This window comes from Montipora capricornis, chromosome 14, assembly GCF_036669925.1.
Source record: "Montipora capricornis isolate CH-2021 chromosome 14, ASM3666992v2, whole genome shotgun sequence".
NCBI lineage: Eukaryota > Metazoa > Cnidaria > Anthozoa > Scleractinia > Acroporidae > Montipora > Montipora capricornis.
In genome coordinates, this window is record NC_090896.1 from 21,974,782 (window position 1) to 21,990,006 (window position 15,225).

General features: G+C 40.3%; 2 protein-coding genes across 3 annotated transcripts in view; both read right to left on the reverse strand.

Moving 5' to 3' along the window:
• Positions 1 to 2,280: 2,280 nt before the first annotated feature.
• LOC138031685 (uncharacterized) lies at positions 2,281 to 2,958 on the reverse strand. Its single transcript, XM_068879335.1, has one exon. It carries the CDS (start codon positions 2,956 to 2,958, stop codon positions 2,281 to 2,283), a length of 678 nt encoding a protein of 225 aa, XP_068735436.1.
• Positions 2,959 to 10,589: 7,631 nt separating this feature from the next.
• LOC138033846 (elongation factor 1-delta-like) overlaps positions 10,590 to 15,225 on the reverse strand; it is a 43,915-nt gene continuing 39,279 nt past the window's right edge. For both annotated transcript variants that reach the window (XM_068881706.1, XM_068881707.1), the window contains 4 exons: positions 14,805 to 14,820; positions 13,518 to 13,580; positions 11,275 to 11,390; positions 10,590 to 10,686 (listed from right to left, as the gene is read on the reverse strand). In XM_068881706.1, coding sequence (XP_068737807.1) covers positions 10,648 to 10,686; positions 11,275 to 11,390; positions 13,518 to 13,580; positions 14,805 to 14,820 — 234 coding nt within the window. In that variant the 3' untranslated portion in view covers positions 10,590 to 10,647. The remainder of the gene's footprint in view (positions 10,687 to 11,274; positions 11,391 to 13,517; positions 13,581 to 14,804; positions 14,821 to 15,225) is intronic.

Consider the following 15,225-nt stretch of genomic DNA (forward strand, 5'->3'; position numbering starts at 1 on the left):
CGGGCGCCGTGATTAAGTTACCGCGGCATGTTTACTCGCCAAACAGTGAAGCATCTGTGTCAAATGATGGCAAGATACCGGGTTTTTGTAAGTTTCTTTTTCTGTCAAGTGTTATAAAGTTTGACAATGAAATGAGCGAAGTCAAAACAAAGATCACAATCGCCCAACTCTTGTTTATGCAAAGTCAAAATTTACTCTCCAAGACGCGTACGACGTTATTTATCACCAGGTAATTCCATCATTTTGGAAATAGCAGCTACTTTATTATTCATCTGCGTCACAAGTTTTCACTGATTTTGGGCCTCATTTTGTTGAAACTCAAGCACGCTTCCAACAGGCCTGTGAACCCTTCCTGCTTACAGAGCAATACTAAAAAACTTCTCCCATATCACATTTGAACCTTAAGCTCGAAAATTCAATACACAACATGATATTATAATTCACAAAGGCAGAAAATACCACAGAATCCTTTTCCAGCGAAAATTTTATTGAAACAAACACCATATTTGCTCTTAGAGGCGAAAACCTCTTCCTATTTGATTGCGTGCGTGAAGACAAGAAACTCGATTGTGTCAAATTACCATGTACTTCAGGTAAATACTGCTCACTTTGATTTCGTCTCGACGGGCGATAGATTGTTGTCGAAGTCCAGTACTCGTCGCTTTTGAGATTCATGCCTAGTTTATCCAACTGACTTTCCATTATTGAGCTCCATAAGGGTATATTTTGTTTAAGGATCCACTAAAACGCCATTCGCGTTGCATGACTTTCGACGCCATTGCAGGCTAAGTTAATGATTCTACTGTGTCCACAAGAGAAATCTACGCAGTTCCACTACCCTCTCGATCCTAAGAAAATACGCGCAGAAGGCTCTATACACAAAGACACTACTTACCAGGGGAGTGACAGGCAAGACTTTTACCGACACGGAAAAAAATAAAAAAAAAAAAAACAAAAAAAAAAAAAAAAAAGAAAACAAACAAACTAAACGTAGACCTCGACTGGGTTTGCCTATAGGCAACCCAGTAATAAACAGTTCACGACATAGAAAGTGCTTTGTACGGGGTTTTATTCACTCGTTGTTTGTGTCAAAAACCCTCACAAGCTTGTTCCTCGCTCGTTCGGGTTTTTGACACAAACAACTCGTGCATAAAACCCCGTACGCCGCACTTTCTATGACGTAAACTATATATACATAATGAAATAAATCAACTAATGGAAACACCGTGTATAAAAAAATCTTATCTTATTTATCTTATCTTAACCGTTTCCCGTATCTTTCTCTTTTAGAACTACTATATTTTGACGTATGTGACGTATGTGAATGAGAACATGCGTGAAGTGGTTCACATACGTATGTGACGTAACAAATGACTGACTCTGGGTCTCTTATGATTGGCTATTGTGAACCCACCCAACGTTAAAGCACCCTGGGATCATCATACATAGATCCTCATAGCCCCCATTGGCGCATAAGGCCGCAGCAATGACTCCCCTCCGCAGGGACCGCGCAGGAGGTGGAGCTGGGGGGCTTTAGCCCCCTTCCCCCCTCCCCCCTCCCCCCTCCAATTTTTTTAGTGGAGGCATGGAACTTGAAGCGTGACGTGAACAATTAAAAATGGACTGTGGAGAGTGAGCTTCGCTTTTCTTCTCGCTTTGTTATGGTGTTGTGACATCGGACAGATGATTCCCATCAAAGTTGTGTTACAATTGTCTCGTCTCTGTTTACTTGCTAATTTCCCCGCGAGCATGATTACATTTTTTGGCTGATTAAATCACTATTTTTATTTGACTTAAGTAAACCATGTCTGTCTTTTACCAAAAAAGTACATTACATTGTTTTAAGAGACTGAGACTGCGACTGAAAACGTGGCTACGCTCGACGATGACACAAACAAGATTTAGCAATCTGACAATACTTAATACCCACAAGCAGAGAACAGACAAACTTTGTCTTATAGATGTTGCCAATGAGTTTGCAGCTCTCATTCAAAATCGAAAAAGCAACTTTGGCACCTTCAAAGAATCGGACTTAAAAATGTCCGGGTGACACTCATCCGTTGTGTCTGTTAGGTTTAGCTTAGAAGTTAGTCTATTAATCTAAATTTGGTCAAACGTGAAGGCCAGTTTGTTACTCGTTGTTTTATAAGAATTAAAAATTAACTTCACTTTTGGCAGTTTTAGATCCATTTCTAGCCATTTCAGAAGACTTTAATTTCAAATTTTCCAGGGCGAGCATGCCCCCGGACCCCCCTAGTTGGATCAGCTAACGCGTTCGCATTAGAAAAGGTAAAGGTCGTTGTTGGAAATTTTGTTGGAACAGAAGATGTTGTTGATCTTTCGCAGACAGCTATTGTGAAAGGCACTGACTTTGGATATGTCCCTTTTGAAAATTCCCCCTACATTCAGAGCCATACAGTAACACAGACTTAACGTTACTGTTTTAGATGGGCACTTTAGTCTTAAGGCTATACTGTTTAGACTTTCAGATGTTTTTGAGTCTACTAAATGCAAACCTGGACTTGATGTCCTGGACTTGATGTCCCTCTGGACACTGCTATCCGTACTGATCACACTCCCGAGATAAGTGAACTCTTCAATATGTTCTGACGGTTCTCCATCGATGCTGACTGGCCTTGTTGCATTCTTCTTATTGCTGATAGTCAGTCCCATCATCTTGGCATTCATATTAAGATCGTCCGATTTCTCCTGAAGATGGGCAGGTGTTGAAGAAAGGACGTCAATTAATATCTTTAGCAGGTATTTAAGGTGAGAGAACAGAGTCCACTGTATTTCACGGGGGCGTTCGGAAGTTGTTTGGCGCATCACCCAGTCGATTGTAACAAGGAGGATGATGGGCGAGAGTATGCATCCCTGGCGCACTCCGGAGTTTACTAGAAATGCTTCTGTAATGAAATTTTCGAGGATGATACTGCATTCAAAGTTATTGTAGAACATCTTAATAAGGTTGATAATCTTAGGTGGTATTCCATGAGCTTGCAGGACGTTTCCAGGACTTTATCACAAAATTCAGGCTACAACGACCATAAACGGATTTTTGAGATTTCATACAAACCCTTCTTAAATCATCACGGCAAATTGCCGCGAAATTAGAAACAACATGAGAAGATTTATTATTCGAATTTACGGACTTCATACCTTCCTAATGGCCTTATTTTCTGTTGAATGAACGATACCAATAAAACTGTTTAAATCAGTGGCAAAAGTTGGAAATTTGTCTCTTTTTAGCGGCGCTACAGCGGTTCAAAGTCGGCCAAAATCCCATACATTTACTTTAAATTTAGCTGTGTTTGCCCCCCAGACAAGATGGCAGTCAAAACCCGTGGAAGAGTCCATTTGCCCACTGCCGATTATATATGCAGTTTCCTCTTTGAACTTTTGAATTCATCCGAGAACAAAAGAGCGCAAAAGTCGAGCAAACTCGTCGAGAAACTGGTTTTGTTTGCTAAGAAGGGGGCGTCACAATACACTTAATGAACCGCATTAAAGGTGCGGTTACTTAGATAGCTTGAATAAGGAACAATGAATTGTCCTAATAATAAAGTTGCGATGTTAGATTGTACACGTAATTCAATCTTTTGATGTCAAAATGAACTTATTTTGCTGCAGTCTCAAGTATTCAAGGACTTTTTCATAAAATTCAAGTACTGGACCTACAAGTTCAAGGAGTTTTCAAGGACCTAGCACATTTTCAAGGAGTATTCCATGCCCGTGCGAACCATGTTAAATATTGGGTCCTGGATTGTTTTTGCTATAAACAACTTACCAAAAAAACTTACCAAATTGCTTAATTACCTTTTACCCTAGAATGTATGCCGATGACACGTATCTTACCTATGCTGATAAAGATGTGAATATCATTCAGTCCTGTTTGAATGAAGACTTGCTAAATATCAGCCAATGGCTGATCGCTAAGAAGCTCACACTTAACACGACTAAGACTGAGTTTATGCTAATCGGCGCGAGACAAAAGCTAAACATCATAACTGCCTCTCCCGTTCTGGGCATCAAGGGTACTCCCGTAAGCCAGGTATCAACATCAAAATCTCTAGGTGTACTCATTGACGCAAACCATACCTGGGGCAGTCATATTGAGAAGTTGGGTAAAAAAATTGCCTCTGGTATTGCAGCAATCAAACAGGTCAGGCAATTTGTTCCCCCAGCAACACTGTATCTTATCTACAAAGCCTCTATTCAGCGGCATTTCGACTATTGCAATGTTGTTTAGGGAAGCTGTGGCATAATACTAGCAGACAAACTTCAAAAACTCCAAAATTAATCGTGCAGCGCGAGCTCTAACTTTCTCAAGCTATGACGCAGATGCGCATGCATCACAGCTGTTCCAAAATTTAAGTTGGAAAAATCTTAGTATTCAGTGTGATATCCAAAAATCCTTAATGGTTTTTAAATCCCTTAATGGCCTTGCACCTGAGAACCTAAACTCGAAATTTATTGCTTGATCCAATACCACTTCATACACTTTTCGAGATTCTATAAATAAATTAACTCTATTCCACAGCCACGCACTAATTATCTCCGTAATAGTTTTCGCTACAGTGGTGCTGTTCTGTGGAATAGAATCAGAATCCCTAAGTAATTTTAAGTCACTTTTGCACAGCTATTTATATCAATATAGATTGCTTACTAACTTCCTTACTTCCATCAACATCAATTTCAAACTTGTTGAAATTTTATTTTCATACTTGTCACAATTGTTTCATTTTTGTTTTCTTAAAAATTTGATACATTTATTTTCAATTTGTGAACCATATTAAAAAATATCCATATTTTCCGTTTTAATATTTAAAAGATCAAATTCAAACTCTTTTGTATACCTTTTAATGCTGATTTTTTTCTATAATTTTTATTTTTCATCTTTTTCTTCATCTTTTTTAATGGGATTCAATACCAGCAATTTAACAAAGTTTCTCAGTTTGTTCGTTATTTGAGGGTCTGAATGGGGTTAACCGACTAGCGACAAAGGGTGACATATACTATCGACAAAACGAGAAAAAAATTACCGTCTACCGACAGAAAAAATATTAACCGACTACCGACATTGTCGATATTCATTTTCAGAAAGAAGAGATCAGAAGAGCATTAACCACATTAAAGGTAATTATAGAATTTCCTGTCATCTTCTTACTTTTTGGCTGGAGAAGAGCGCGGTCAACTTCCGGTACTCGAGTCCACGAAACCTCGGGCTGTTTTTTTTTTTTTTCAAACAAGTCGTTGCCACCGTAGTCAGGTTCCGGTCGACAAAGACAAAACTAGGAAAGAGTCCTGGTACGGATGGTGTTTTTCCCGAAATACTCATACACGGTGGTAGATGCCTATGGACTTTCCTACTCACACTCTTCAACATCGTCTGGGCAAGTGAACTTATTCCCACCGATTGGATCGATGCCATCATCACTATCTTGTTCACGAAAGGCGACAGAAGTGATTGTGGTAATTACAGAGGAATGTCCTTTCTGAGTGTAGTAGGCAAAGTCTTTTCAGACCGGCATTGTTCTACGGAGGCTGCATTGGGTAGCAGAGTGCATCTACCCGCAATCCCAGTCTGGTTATCGTAAAGGTACGGTACCATAGACGGAATCTTCACACTTCGGCATTTAATGGGAAAATCTAGAGAGCACAGAAAGAATCTGTACATAGCATTTGTGGACTTTGTCAAGGCTTTCGATAGAGCTAACTGTGATCTACTCTTCATTATCCTCGGCAAACTGGGGTGTCCACCAAAGTTTATAAGAATCATCAGGAAACTGTATACGGATGTGAGCGCTAGACTCATTGTGGATGGCGAACTGACTCAATCGTTCCAATACAACCACGGAGTGAAGCAGGGCTGTAAACTAGCACCGACACTCTTTGGGATGTATCCGGCAGTCTTGTTATTACTAGCTTTCAAGGACATTAGATACAAATTTAGAGTGCAGATCAGTTTGCGATATGATGGCGATCTTTTTGATCTATGAAGGCTGAAGGCGAAATCTAAAGCTCTCACCGAATTCATTAGGGAGGCTCAGTACGCCGATGATATTGGGATATTCAGTGACACACCACAACATTTGAAGTCGCTATTGTCAGCCAACAACTTGGCAAAGAAGATGGGTCTTTCTTTTAACACCGCGAAAACAGTTCTTCATTGACGGTACAAAACTAGCAAAGGTCAACCGTTTTAAATATGTAGTAACCTATGTCAGCAGCGACTGTTCCATGAAGGAAGAGCTCGTTTCCTGCATCCAGGCAACATCATGTGCATTTGGACGTCTGCGAAAGAGGGTTTTAGACTCGCACGACCTTACAGCTTATACGAAGCTCAGTGCCGGTTACAATCAGTGTCTAATTCCTCTATTAATGTATGGTAGCGAAACAGACATTATACCGACATGAAGTCAGACAACTTCGTACAATACAACAGCGACATCTGCTACTCATTCTCAAAATCAAGTGGGACTACATCATAAGCAATGAAGAAGTACTAAAACGAGCTGGTACAGAAGACATCGAAGTAATGTTAGCAAGAAGTCGGCTGTGCTGGCGTGGCCATGTTTCAGGGATGTTTGTCGGGTGGGCGACAGCAGACTACAGAAACAACTCCTACGTGGTGAGCTAGCATCCGGCTCTCGTCCTGTGGGAAGACCAAAGCTACGTTTCAAGGATAGCTGCAAGAGTATACTCCAATCAGGCCAGTCCCTGGATACATGGCAAACCGCTGTCAAACATCGCACAAAATGGCGCAAATCAATAAATAGTGTCTGCGAGTGTCTAAACAACAAACGAATCTTGGAATATGAGAGAAGAAGGGCCGGCAGACGCAGGAAAACGAGAGGAAAAACTGTGCTAAGCCCGCCTGCAGGTCTATAGGCGTCTATATCTATATATATTGCCGCCTGCTGTCTACGCTGTTCAACCCACCACCAACGAGTTTGAAGAGAAACTTCCATTCCCTGAAGAAATCTATATCATTGGATCAGCGAATTCCGTACCACAACCAGTTGTCAGTATACAATTTGTGGACGATGGGATGTTTCTGAGATGTTTGAGGATCACAAAGAGGTACAAATTGATGAGACAGATTCTGATGACGACGAAACCGAAAATGAAGAATATCTAGAGCTTGTCAAGAGAGCGTGTATTACCCGATCCGGTTGAGCTGTTCGTGCATTTGTGCGTCTCGACTTGTGACTGTAAGCAAGTCACGCCCTTGGGCAACGCACGAGGGGAATAAATCACATAACCACAAGCTGAAGGCAGATGAACGGCTTATTTTTACATTGGCGAGGATTCCTCAAGGGATGCAAAAATACAATGAAGAAAAATGCCTCTATTGTTCATCTTTCTTTTGTTTTTCAACTCTCCATGCTGGAATTGGTGGCATTCACAAGTTTCTCGGCTTTTTAATTATGTTAATTTTTTAAAGTCGCATTTCGAATAGACCATTTTACAGTTGTAGCTAAGTTACCTGGCCTACGAATGGAAGCGAGGATGCTGGTGACCCTGTTTTGATACAAACCTCCGTGCTTTTGTAATGTTAATACGGACTAATTAGAATTACAACAACACAATTTGCATGATAAAAGCAGTCGGGGCTGTATCAATGCAAGGTCACCGGCAGCCTCGCAGCCGTTCATAGGCTAGGTCGCAGAGCAAACAACTGTAAAATGGCCTATTAGTTGTTCGTCTTGTTCGTAGTGAATGCTACAATAGGAACAGGCTAGCAATGTTGAGCGATTCAGAGTCAGAACTGTTTATTACTCAAAGCAGTTTTAGTGGCAGCACCTCAATTGAGCTTTCGGAAAACAACTTTGAATCTTTATTTGCGGGCGCAGACAACGAGAAAGCAGTTGACAATTTCAATTTACGCACCGAGGATCTTTTGACCGACCTTTTTACAGGTAAACAAGATTCTGGCCGAGGGATCACTACTGTAACCGGCAAGGAAATTCAGGCGAGGAATGAGGCAAGAATACCACAAAACACTAAAAGGGCAACGTCATGGAGTACACGAGTTTGGGATGAGTGGGTTACAGAGCGAATTAAACTCGTTACCAATAAATGACAGCGACAGTTTCGTGGTAGCTCCAAACAGTGGAATTTTAAAGACACTGTGCAATCAACTGTCTGAAAGTCTGGGTGCGGCTTTTATTGTTTGAAGGGAAGAACGGGCTAATGAACAGCTAATTTAAATGCGAGGGGATTATGTATTAATATGCAAGGGGGATAAGTTACTTATTCTCCTTGCATATTAACACATAATCCCCTTGCATTTAAATTAGCTGTTCATTAGCCCCGCTCTTCCCTTCAAGCAATCAAAGCCGCACCCAGTTTTTCAGACAGTTGATTTGGGAGTTATGTAATGTATTCCCTCCGAAAAGAACAAAGGAATCCGAGCTCATGTAAAAATAAGTGGTAAATGACAGTTGACTTTATGAGCTTGCAACGATATTATTACTTCAATCAATCAATCGTTTATTCAACCCAATTGCAGTAACAACCGAATTCAGGGGGCTGTCGCGCACACACATTTTGAAATTTGACAGTCACAAAATCATTAAATTTAACTGAAGAAAGTGCTTACTAGGCCTTCTAGACCTCGATTTCTATAATGGAGGTTGAGTTTAAAAAGCGACCCCAAATGTCCCAACGTCTGAGCTAGTGAGCATGCTCAAGTCCTAGTGGCAATGACTCATCCTAGCAAAATGTTCAATTTGGACATGAAAGCCAAGGCTTTGGAATGCCAAAGAGCTATATATGTACATTGACTTCATACACGCAAGGCATTGTGTCTTTTTGAAATATGTCCGTCAGTGACTTTGTGTTAGGGTTCAGTAAAGGTTCGAGCACACGGCAAATACTCTTACTTCTCAGGGGCTCTATTTCATTCGATTAGAAGCCCTCCCAGCTAATCAAGCCCAAACATATATATTCTTTTCCTTTTACTACGCTGTCACAAGTCCTAAATTAAAAATAATAGATAATTCAGGGCAAATTTAGACTTATGGACAATTGATTATTTAGTAGAAGAGTTCATGTGGGACCCCAATATGGTACATAGTGAAAATTTTCCTCGTAGTACTTGATAAAAGTGTGTTTCTTTTTTTCTTTTTTTGAAAAAAGGGTTTTTCTGCTTATATGAAAAAAACGTTTTCTCTCCCGTCCCCTTCTTTTGCATGATCTTTTCGGAAATTAGATTCTGTTTCTCAATAAACCTGGAACAACCAGATATGGTCTTAGTTCTCTTTTTTCTTACGTATCAGTCAAGTTGCGGAAAGCGCTACTTGATTTTATCCTTACCTCTGAGTTTACTTTTAAAAGAGAATCCAGGGCCGCATTTTGTACAGCGGCTTTTCTTTTTAATGAATATATCTTTAAATAGTATGTATTTACTAGGTATCTGTATATGCTACGTATTTTAGCTGTAAATGTTATGTCTCGAAGACATTAGCTCCTGTACTTATTCGGAAATTCGAGATGAAATAAAGCTTATGCCTGTATGCATGTTACATTTAGCAGGGCGCGTGCGCACACTTTGTAATCTGCGACTCCAGTGCTTACCATATGACAGATAAATTGACTTTTCCCTTGAATATATAAGCCATCTAATTCTTACGCTATATTGACAAGGGCGGTTTGAAGCTGTGAGTAGGCGTGGGATTTGTCACATATGGTTTAGGGGCCGACATATCTCTCCCTCAATGCCGTACCGGGAGGCGCGGTCGGTAGCAGAAAGCAGCGATTCCGAAGAGCCAACTGCGTCCTAAAGCGATCGCACGGGCCGAAATCCCGGGATGACTCGTTTGGTACGACGCTCCAGCGCCGGTGCAAATTTTCCTTTCGTTAACGGTCGTTGCCATTTGAAACGGTCGTTGCCATTTGAAACGGTCGATGCCATTTATAACGGTCGACTACACACTTCACTTTAAAGAAAATTAAAAGAAACAATCTAAGAAAAATTATTAAAACAAAAATTAAGACAAAAAAGGAAAAACAAAACATTTATAGCGGAGTTCCGCTTCGGCGCGCGCGCTCGCGCGGAGCACCATACTTAAGAAAATATGGTAACCTATCGATGTGAGAAAATTTGGTTTTATACCCATGACGTCATGAACGTCCGTACGTACGTCCGTCCGTCCGCCCATTCATGTATGCCAATGTGACCAGTACACGTAACCATATCACGGGCTCAAGTTTAGAGCTCATCCAGGAGGCAATACTCCATTTGACACTGTAACTAGTTTACAGCATACATCTTTGATATTAGGTTGGACATCAATGGTTTGGTCAATTGACACCTGTCAAAACAAGGTATCCGCTGACCAGTATTACGTGAAATTAACCGTGGAATTCACTTGTTAGGCAGCGAAGAAAATGACATAAGCAATATCCGGGAAAACCAAAATGCGGACAGTTCCAAAGCCTTTTTGAGGTATGCACTGAGTAGGGGCCAAAAAAGGTGTTTCTTGAGCAGGGGGAGGGGCAGGGAGGGGAGGGGAGGGGGTTGCTTTTGCCACAGTTAATTGAAAAACAACTTATTAAAGTCAGACGAGTAAAACAAGAATCTCTTGCAGTAAATTATGATTTATTTCTATTTTCTTTACGGCCTGCACTGATTAGCAGTATTCAGACCTTGTTGAAAGCCACCACATCAACACTCTGAACCTAGAAATAAAAATCCATTGATAAATAGGTAACTCTGTCAAAGGACTGGTTAAGAACATTTTGCGAGTTTACACACGAGTCTTCGCGCGTGGACTGTCACGTGATATCGTAAAACCAGATTTCAGTGTTCTAAAAGACGTGTCTCTGATTATTGAGAGCCTTTCTACTGCGTATCATTTCATTAAACCGCCATGTTGGATTCCAACATAGACTCCTTCCCCTGGTCTATTCTCCACCTTGACAGCTGTTTTGTTTCTCTTCCCAACCATTTCCTGCTTATAATATGTCAGATAGCAGCCAATCATTTGGAGAGGAATACAATGCACACATCTGCAAAATGCGCCCACGCTCAAGGCGAATGTTCCAACACAAAAACGCAAACAAATGCAAGCAAAAGTATATGTAGCGTGTCAATTGTCACTTAAACATAGCTTTAGAGACTCGTTGGAGCCTCATTAAGTTACGTGGCAGAGCCTGCAAACTAGTGATAGAAACATCATAGGTCGAATCCTGCTAAGGAGCACTGGCCCTTTTACAAGAATTGCAGAGTCGTAATTGAAAAACATCTCTTCAGAAGCAAGTACTTACAAAATCTTCAAATTCTGTTATCTTTTCCTCCAGGAAGTCGGTACCGATCTTATCGTCTTCGACCACACAGGCAATTTGAAGTTTTTTGATACCAAAGGCTACTGGAACGAATTTTGCTGCAAACAAGAGGTGAAAACAACTTTACAGCGGATACTTTCATTATTATTACACCACGGTTCGAGGTTCAGTGCTGCAATAAGTCAGACGTAATTTGGAGGAGGGGGATGGCACAACGAATTCACCATTCAAAGCAAGTCTGGAATAACAGTATTTATTAAATGCTCAACCTCGGATGATGCATTTCGCGTGCTCTGATTGGTTCATTCAATCTCAATTATCAGCTCATATACCTTAGTTTGACCTTATATGGTAAATGATTGCGCTAAGCGTTGCTAAGCTAAAAACGTTTTCGCCGGAAAGCGAAATTTCTCTCTGAATAAAGCCAAAAAAGAAAAAAACATTTGTAGAAACTTTGGATCAATTCCGACGTTTAGAAGTTTGCGAAAAGGCCAGAAATGTTTTTGTGATGAGCCTAAGTCTGTCTGACCACAAGGTCTTACACAACATCGCATTTTCATCAAGTTTTTTTCCAATTTCCCTCGGATTTTCTCTTTTTTCGCTCGTATTTCGTACTTCCAAATTTTTGGAGTTTAAGGAACTTAACACAAATATTCCATTCGCGCTTGTTGGATATGAGACTGGTTATAGCCAACTCGGCGCTAAGCGCTACCATCTCATATCCAACGCGCGCTCATGGAATAATTCCGTGTGATGCCTGTGTAACAGGCAGCCCAACGGTATAAATCCAGTCGAGTGTCTTAAGTGGCCTTTACACGGCTAACTTAAGTTTGCAAACTCGTGTTGGCAAACTCAAGTTGGTGTGTGTGAAAGACACAACGACAGTTGTCAAACATATTGGCATACTATTAGCGAGAATAGAGACAAGTTCTATTTGTCGCCAACAGTTTGCCGATTGTTTTTGTGCTGTTCACGCACACCAACTTGAGTTTGCAAACTCAAGTTTGCTGTGTGAAGGCCGCTTTATTCTTCATCGTAGTCAGATATGGCAATTAGCCTCGTGCTTGTGCTTCACACTGAAATTAAGCTCGGTTGCTACTTGGATGGGTGACGGCACGTAGGATCCTGTGTTGTTGACTTTGTTCTTGTTTTTTTTTGTTTTTCTTCTTTGTAGTCGTATTTGTTTGCGTACGTCAGCAACCCAATTCAGTGCAACGACGTCAATTTCAACATTAGAACCAATCACAGGCCACAAAAGTGAGACGGCAGTACCACGAAATATTGACGGCTCGCGCATAGGCAAAACTATAAGAAGATTGCGATACAGCCATATATAGACGACTTGTACTGTTATGCGCTAATAAACGTAACTTGAAATGTGGTTAAATTTTGTTCGCAGTGTAGAAACTATTAAACGATTTACTCTTGCCATTTGATGGAAATATATAAATCGATCGTTTGTTTTGAAGTTGTAACAGGGATCTCGTAGAAAGCCACGGTAGACAGATTAAACTTGATTTCCAGGCATTTATTTCACAGCAATCAGCGCGGGATAGCACTGTAAGCTCTTTTTCACTTTTTTCCTGCATATAACTCACATATAAAACCCTGTTTAACGACAACGAGGTAAATCTGTTCAGAGGTGGAGCCAATATCACTACAATTTAGCTTCTGGATTAAGATTTAAGTCTACAAAGCATTGCTCTCCTCGCCTGTGTTTTCTTCTCTACATCAAGTACATTTAGTCACCGGAGAAAGATTTGACTATTGCTACGTCATAGCCTCGTTTACATACACAAAAACAAAGATTGCGGATTTCAATTTAAATTTGCCTATTTTTGAAGCGTTATTGTTGTCTATTTAAACACATTTAGTCCAAATGAGTGGTCAAGTATGACAATACAGGTAAAGAACTTTTGATTCAGAGAAACTTTTTCTAGACCGTACTTTCCTTTTAAACCGCCCAAAAATATCACTGTATTGGTAAGCATCACCGATAAGAAACCCGAGTATCTCGAGATGCGCAGAACGTATGCGTAATAACAATAGTAGGCACCGTACTTAATCGGAGTTTAATTAATACATTAACTGAAAAGGAGTAAGGGATAGAGCGAGTGCCAACGAGTCGCTGCAAGACCTGAATACTGGGACGATGGCCATTCGGGACTATAATGTATACTGCCGTTGGTTCATCACAGTTTGTGCAACAAATATAACGAACTTACCAGAACCCCAGAGCAGTCCATCGCATTGAATAGAACGGACACTGGCTTCCATAGCATTTAAATCTACAGAGAGCGAAAAAGGTTACTCTTCGATCCAACGTAGAAAACGTAGTCAAGGGGAGGGAAGGGGAGTAAAAATGGGAGAAAGCAGAGGGGAGGGAAGAGGGAATGACTGTTTCCCTCTCCCTCGACTTTAGTATTACATGCCTTGCTGCATCAAAATAAATTCTTGTTTGTGGTTAACGACAAATGACAGGTTTCTGTTTGTCACAACAATATGGTGATTCTCTTATTCTAACTTTAATACTTTGCTCCCCTGATCACTTTCTTGATATCTGCTATCTACCTTGGTTTGGTTCACGATCGTAGATGAACAACATCTGATCAGACAGTTAAAGTGGTACTATGATAAAAAAATCACTTCCTTTTTTTGTTCAAAGTGTGTTTTGCTTAACACTTGACTGGCAAAATTTGGAGATTTGGTTTTTATCCATAGGCTGTTTACTTTGAGTGTAAGCCGGTTTTGCATTTCACGGTCCGCCATTACTCACGTTCAAAACTGACCGACTGGACCTCAGAGGATTGGATCTAGGGAAAAGCGACGCCATCCATTCAATACATGTAGCTTAAAATTTCAGCATGTAAACGCAGTTTATTATTTGCATTGTATGTACAAATGTAAAACACGAGTTTAAAAATCCGAAAGCCTGAAACTCCCGTGCTGCATAATAATTCAGTCGGGTACAAATGCATTGCATTCTTAAAACAGTGAGTCTTTGACGTCATTTTCTTCTAGATCTACAACAGATTGCAAAATTAGTGAAACACTCCCGTTAAAAAAAAAAAACAGCTTTTCTAGCTACCAATACCCACCGTATCTACAATTCCAACCTTTGCCACCTCCCTCTTCCCTCTCCCCCGTTCAACGTTGACTGTTTAAGCTTTCAGCAATTTTTTGTATAGCTAGAAACATTGATAAGGGGGAGGGGAGGGGGCTGCAGTGTGGGAGATAATAGGGAAATTAATAACGCCCTAAGAAGGTGAAGTGTCTCCACTAATTTTGCAACTTACTGTAGCTCTCTCAAGATTTTAAAGTTAGTAATGGGTTAGTAAAATTCCAGTTAAAATATACCAGTATCATTTTGAAATTAAAACTAGGGTTAATTGGTGTTTAGTTAACATAATTTTGAAATCCAAAGAAAAATAGATTTCATTTTTTTATCATGGTACCACTTTAAGCTTTCCTTGGCATTTTCTCGGGATTAAAAAAAAAAGAAAGTTATTTACCTGTTTCATCATCCCACTACACGAACAATCAAAATTGCAAATAAAAAGAAAGAAAATTATTGTCAGTCACCAATACATCAAGCAATGAATCGAACCTGAATGGGATGTCTATTCTGGGGGCTGGGGGTGCAGGGTGATGAAGTGTAGGTTATGGTTAGGGTTAATTACTGTCTTGTAAGAGTGAAAAACAGAAGGTGGTTAACACCTAAGAGTAAAACAATGCTTAGGTCACATGTTAACTCTACAAATCCTGACACAAATTGAATACTCTGTCATTTTGATGTTGAATACTAATTCTCTATTTTCGAATTCCCCATAATACACTTTGTTTGCCCCCCAAATTTTGCGTAAACCATTGTTTTCAAATGCTCTTGGGAATATCCAGTGTCCCCAAGAGCATTTGAAAACAACAGTTTATGGG

What these genes read in the sequence shown, in the direction of transcription:
- LOC138031685 (XM_068879335.1), bottom strand. Translation starts at nt 2,958, where the DNA reads ATGTTCTACAATAACTTTGAATGCAGTATCATCCTCGAAAATTTCATT.